The sequence below is a fragment of the Eucalyptus grandis genome, chromosome 9 (assembly GCF_016545825.1).
Source record: "Eucalyptus grandis isolate ANBG69807.140 chromosome 9, ASM1654582v1, whole genome shotgun sequence".
NCBI lineage: Eukaryota > Viridiplantae > Streptophyta > Magnoliopsida > Myrtales > Myrtaceae > Eucalyptus > Eucalyptus grandis.
Window position 1 is genome coordinate 30,735,023 of NC_052620.1, and position 5,673 is coordinate 30,740,695.

General features: G+C 41.9%; 1 protein-coding gene across 1 annotated transcript; it reads right to left on the minus strand.

Moving 5' to 3' along the window:
* Positions 1–456: 456 nt before the first annotated feature.
* On the minus strand, positions 457–5,241 carry LOC120288020 (wall-associated receptor kinase 2-like). Its single transcript, XM_039301264.1, is given in 4 exon segments — positions 457–1,979; positions 4,062–4,235; positions 4,327–4,614; positions 4,617–5,241. Coding segments are annotated over 4 exon segments (2,265 nt in total). The 5' UTR covers positions 5,218–5,241; the 3' UTR covers positions 457–777.
* Between the last annotated feature and the right edge of the window lie 432 nt (positions 5,242–5,673).

Consider the following 5,673-nt stretch of genomic DNA (forward strand, 5'->3'; position numbering starts at 1 on the left):
CCACCTCCTTCAACCTCCGGGGACGCGAAGGCTCGGGTGACCACGTCGCGATCGGAGGCAACGGAGCTCCGGATGGGGCGACGCAGCTCGCTGGATGCGGGCGAGGGCCGCTGCACCCTCGCCCACCACGAACGAGGGCTGCCGCGCCTCGCCGGTGGCCGACGATGGCGCAGAGGCCCTCGCCGGTCAACGGGCGAGGGTTTCGGCCCTCGCCCGGATCCGGCGGGGCCGTCGCCCTCGCTTGTGGCCGGCGAGGGCACGGCGGCCCTCACCGATGGCCGGCGAGGGCGCGGGGCCCCTCGCCCGACCAGGCTGTGGCCGGCGACCTCGCCGGCCAAGGGTAAGGAAAAAAAAAAAAAAAAGAGAAAAAAAGGATAAAATAATAAAATATTAAAAAATAATTTTAAAAATCTGAAAAAAATATAAAAATTATAAAATTTATCCACGTGGCGCTACATAAGACCGCCGATGGCCACGTCAGCAATTTCCGGCTTAAATTAGCCGGATGGACTGAATTGGTACCAATGTGAAAAGGTTTAGGACTAAATTGGTCCAATTAAAAGTTTAGGACTGAATTCTGCACCGATACAAAAGGTTTAAGACTATTTTGGTACTTTTCCCGCTCTCAAATCTCCAAGGCATCACCAACATATGATAGATGGTTGAGACCATTTTCACATCCTATCGCTGAGTTATATATAAAACCTTTATAAAGATAAAATACACGCATACATCTATCACGATACACCTAGATAAGTATCGGTAACTTAAGTATTCTCATCTCCCAGTACTGACTATTGGCATGACATGGTCTTCCAAGCTATCCATGTACTCGGTGTTCACAGTCCCACTAATATCCATGTGCACATCGGTCTTCTCTTCCAACATATGAACCATCTCTTCCCTTTTCACATATGTACTACTTACCCTAGGATGGTTAGTCATTGTTCTAAGTCCCTCCAATTCAATTGCTACTTCCTTCATAGTCGGTCTTTCCTCTGCTTTGATTGCCAAGCATCTCTTTGCAAGATTGGCAACCTCTATAACCCGCTCATTGATTTCTTCATTTGCAATAACTTCCTCAACAATCTGAAACAATCTACCATTCTCCAGTGATGAAAGAAAGTATATTGCCAAGCTCCTCTCTTCTTCCGATCGGTCGAATGAAAGTGCCTTTTTCCCTGTCAATAACTCAACTAGCACGACCCCGAAACTATAAACATCACTTTTTTCTGTCAATTGGCTTGTGTGCAAGTATTCAGGGTCCAAGTATCCCCATGTTCCTTGAACCATGGTAAATAATTGTGTTTGATCAAGTGGGATTAATCTTGAAGCTCCAAAGTCAGAAACTTTCGCAATGTAATTATTATCCAAAAGGATGTTTGCCGACTTGACATCTCGATGGATAATGGGAATGGAAGCTGCGGAGTGTAAGTAAGAGAGGACTCCGGCAGTTTCTGTAGCAATTCTCAACCGGCTCTTCCAAGACAACTTTGATGATTTGTTTGGGTCGTGGATGTGATCGAAAAGAGTTCCATTGTTGACGAATTCATACACCAATAAAGGTACCTCTGTTTCCAAACAACATCCTAAAAGCTTGACCACGTTACGATGATTAATTTGAGAAAGCACATTGACTTCGTTGATAAACTGTTCAATTTGGCTTCGGTCCACAAGCTTGGACTTCTTAATTGCAATTACCAAATCATTTGGCAACAATCCTTTGTAAACGGTACCATATCCTCCTCGGCCGACTATTCTGCTCTCATGATAATTGTTGGTGGCCTTCTCTAGCTCTTTAGCGCTAAAGATTTTGGTGACTTTTGTGGTTTTGTCTTGTTCATCTAACTGTTGCTGCAAAAGCAAACCCCCATTTTGCTTGAAGTGTTGTTCTCTCAGCCTAATGAGCTTCATTTTCTTGTGTCCCAAATATAGAAAGCCTATACTGAATAGCAACGCTATTATGGCCCCAGCAACACCTGTGTACAACATTGGTTTATTCATTAACTATATGATTAACTGTATAGTAAATCATCGTACCATGTAAAAGCAACCACACTTCGAAACTTTCTGCAGAATTGTATCACGAGATTTCCTCGAAAACCTAAGTAGTTTTGGGACAATTTGAGTCTAAGTTAGGACAATCGATTTGGTTAAGCTAATCTCCCAAAACACACACACACACGTTCCATGGCCTATAAATAATGTCATCAATTTAACAGGTTTAAATCGATATGGAAGAAATAATAAACTCAAACTAACCACAAGAATTAGGTGTTTTCTTTTCCCATGGTACTACGGTGTACTTGCTTATAGTTTTCTAGGTCTTACCCAACAAATCCACGTCATTTAAAGCATGCAAAAATAGAGATTTTTTCGTTGAACTATGCATAAGTCTAAATAATTCAATGCAAGTCCTATCTCTATAACCTGCTGTATCCCTTTTGATGGCATCAAAATGGCAAGGACTAGTAGCTTAGAAGATATTTTTGAAGATGGATTAGAAGAACTTGCTATTTGAATAATATCGTGATAAATATGCCTTGTGCAACAAATACAAAAGTTGTATAAGTCACGCATCACACATGAAAGAAAGACCAAACAACCCATCAAACCATTTCGATTGGTTCTTAGATGCTAATCAAAACATGAGAGAGAAAGGACCAAGTTTGACTTGAAGGAGGAAAAGAGAGGAGGAAAAAAAAAGCACACGCAAATCCACAATTGAATCACTCACCTTCTTCGTTTTACAGCTTACTGCATTTGGGAAAAGGGGACTCCAGAAAAAGAAGCAATTGAGCATGTACTTGGGGAACGCAATGAGGTGGGGCAGGACAATGGCGGGGTTTACGTCCCCCGCCCCCAACTTAAAACTAGTACCATACCCATTTCATGCCTCATGTAGGACAAGTTTCTTTATCTCATCACCATTCTCGCAAAATATTAAAGTTTTAAAAAACAAGAAATAGAAAAAGATAAGCACAATTCATGATTGTAAGAAGACAGAAATGACGTAAAGAGAAAACGAATGAAAGAATGTGCCACAGGCAGGAAAAAGATTATAATGGCGTGCCAAAATGGCGTAAAATTTGGAGCTAACAGCAGGCCAGATTTGGGATTACTGTCAAAGTTAGTGCTTTACTTCAGGACGCTTGGAAGTTTGGGTCAGAATTGGGTAAAATCCCTACGGTTTGTGCAAACTTAAGCTCAAAGGTTAAATGGGGACATAACATAGGAAATAACACTTCAACTAGAAAATCTCTGGAGGAATAAAGAAAGAGTAAAAGGAAAAGAAGGCTAGCCATATTCATTACTCACGTCAGCCTGGACGGGGAGCAAAAAAATATTACCCTATCTCGGCCCCAAAATCCATTCATCGTGCATGGGTTTCACTTATCATCTGGGGCTAGGAAGTAAGGAAGGATATCCTCTTGGATCGATAAAATAGCCATCCCTAAGTGTACTTCCCCACCAGTTTTCGCCAACACAAGTGCTCGGCAAAGTGCCACCAATCGCTCATGCGACCAAAAACTTATTCCCCCTTTCTTTCTGAAGGTCATGCTGTCAAATTGGAGGATGCTCACCTCTCACGTGACAACAAATCTCTGGGTGCCTGAGACAGGTGACCTCCCTCCGATAGAATATCGAAGGTCGCACACATTGTAAAACCGTGTGTTTTCAAACACCCTACTGATACTTATATTCGCAACGTGATTTCCATCGTTGGAAAATGTTTTTACATTTACACAAAGCCCAAATTTACCACGTCAAAAGACGCTCGAAGATTACAGACATTGAAATGAGGGAACTTGATCTTTTTTTGAATTTTAAGGAAGCTCAATTGTGAAGCACTTAGTAACACGTAGTGTACTCAATATATCAGATAATATCATTTATCTTCTGCACAGAAACTTCAGTGAGAAGGATATAAGAAGTTTCATTTTGAATTTTTCCAAGCAAGGACCGTGGAAGAAAAATTGGGTGAAATTATGAATAGTTAATTTTCTCCTACACCAAAAAGAAATCAAATTATATATTCTCAAAATAAGCTAAGAACTTACCAACCAATATCTCTATCAAATATGATGAATTAGCAGTGCACACTTGTCCATCTCCACCGCCCTTCTTGCCATTGCCATGATAATTCTTTGGGCATGTACATGTATAACTCCCGTCAATGTTATGGCATTTTCCTTGACATGAGTAATTCTCTGGATCCGCACATTCATCAATATCTACACAAATTAAACACACACATCAAATGTATCTAACCTTCTAAGATCATTTTAATAAAAAGGATAAGTTAACATTATGTTATCAACGTACCATGACAACCAAGGTAAGGATTGCCTCGGTACCCTTCTGAACAAGTACACTTGTATCCGGATCCATTTTCGGCGTCAGTGCAAGCGGTGTTGTTTTTGCACACGTAGCTCGTCCCATTCTTCTTGGCGTCCTTGCATGTTTGATTTCCTATTGCCCAATCGAGAATTAGAGTGGACTTATTAAATTTAAGCTGCTTAAGATCGCCAACCGAGAAGTTGTATGAATCACTTTCTGCGACAAAGGCAGAGATGCAAGGATTGAAATCCACGACATCGGAATGATTGGAAACGTCCCCAACTTCGATTTGTAGCCGAAGGAATTCTTAGGAATGCTTGTCTCACAGCAACCAATCCCCAAACACGACCCGTTGCTGACATCAGAAACATTGCCGCACCAAGACGTACACCCGAAAGATGACTTCCAACTGAGGGCTCGGAAATATGCCCACGTGTTGCAACCGACGGCTGTGAGCTTGTTCTTAGTGCTGGATAGGGGGAACATAAGTTGGAATAGGGCCGCATAACTGCTCGACACACTATCCCCGGAAGAGTCATAGCAGACTTGTGTGGTTGAAACATTTACTCGTATCTCGTGGTCCTCAAGAGAAATGTCAAGTATTTGCAAGTCAGATGAGTTATCGTTTCCTCTATTCATGTAAGGTATGGGAGGATCGGTAGAGTTATCACAGACGACTCTAAATGAGGGAGGATCGATGCGGCAATGGGGATCACTGTCGGCTGATCCGAAGGGGTATGGAATAGAGAGGTTTCCGCAAGTACTTCGACATTCAGGCTTCGTCATTGAATCAACAGCTTCTGTCATGTGATTGTGGTATCGACCCAGAAATGCCCCAATCACCACAACTCTCAGGAGAAGCTTATGGAAGACCATGTTTCTTCCTTCAGCTCTCTTCAAATATTCTTTTGTTTTGATGAATTAATTTGATGGGTTCGGGGAATATAAGGAGAAGAAAGATGGCTTTCTTCATTTCTTATGTTTTTTTTTTTTTTTTTTGGGGTTTTCTTTTGCGCGGGGGGGTTGGGGGAAGGAAGGGGGAAGGGGACGTCAGCTGGTCCTATCCACTTTGCATGAGACGATTCCCTGATAATTGCTCAAGTAACTGTAGCATTGTGAGCCAAAGATTGGAGTACCCTAGTCACAAAATGAGCTGCTCTACCACGTCATAATGGCGAAAATAAACATATTCTCCGTTGAAATTTCCCCCAAAAAATTTTAGCTAGAGGCAGCATTTGTTTTGCACATCGTGTTATAGAGCTAAGGTAGGACACTTCACAAGAATTAATTTCTTGAATCTGTTTTTAAAATTTCACAGACCACATGAGCCAA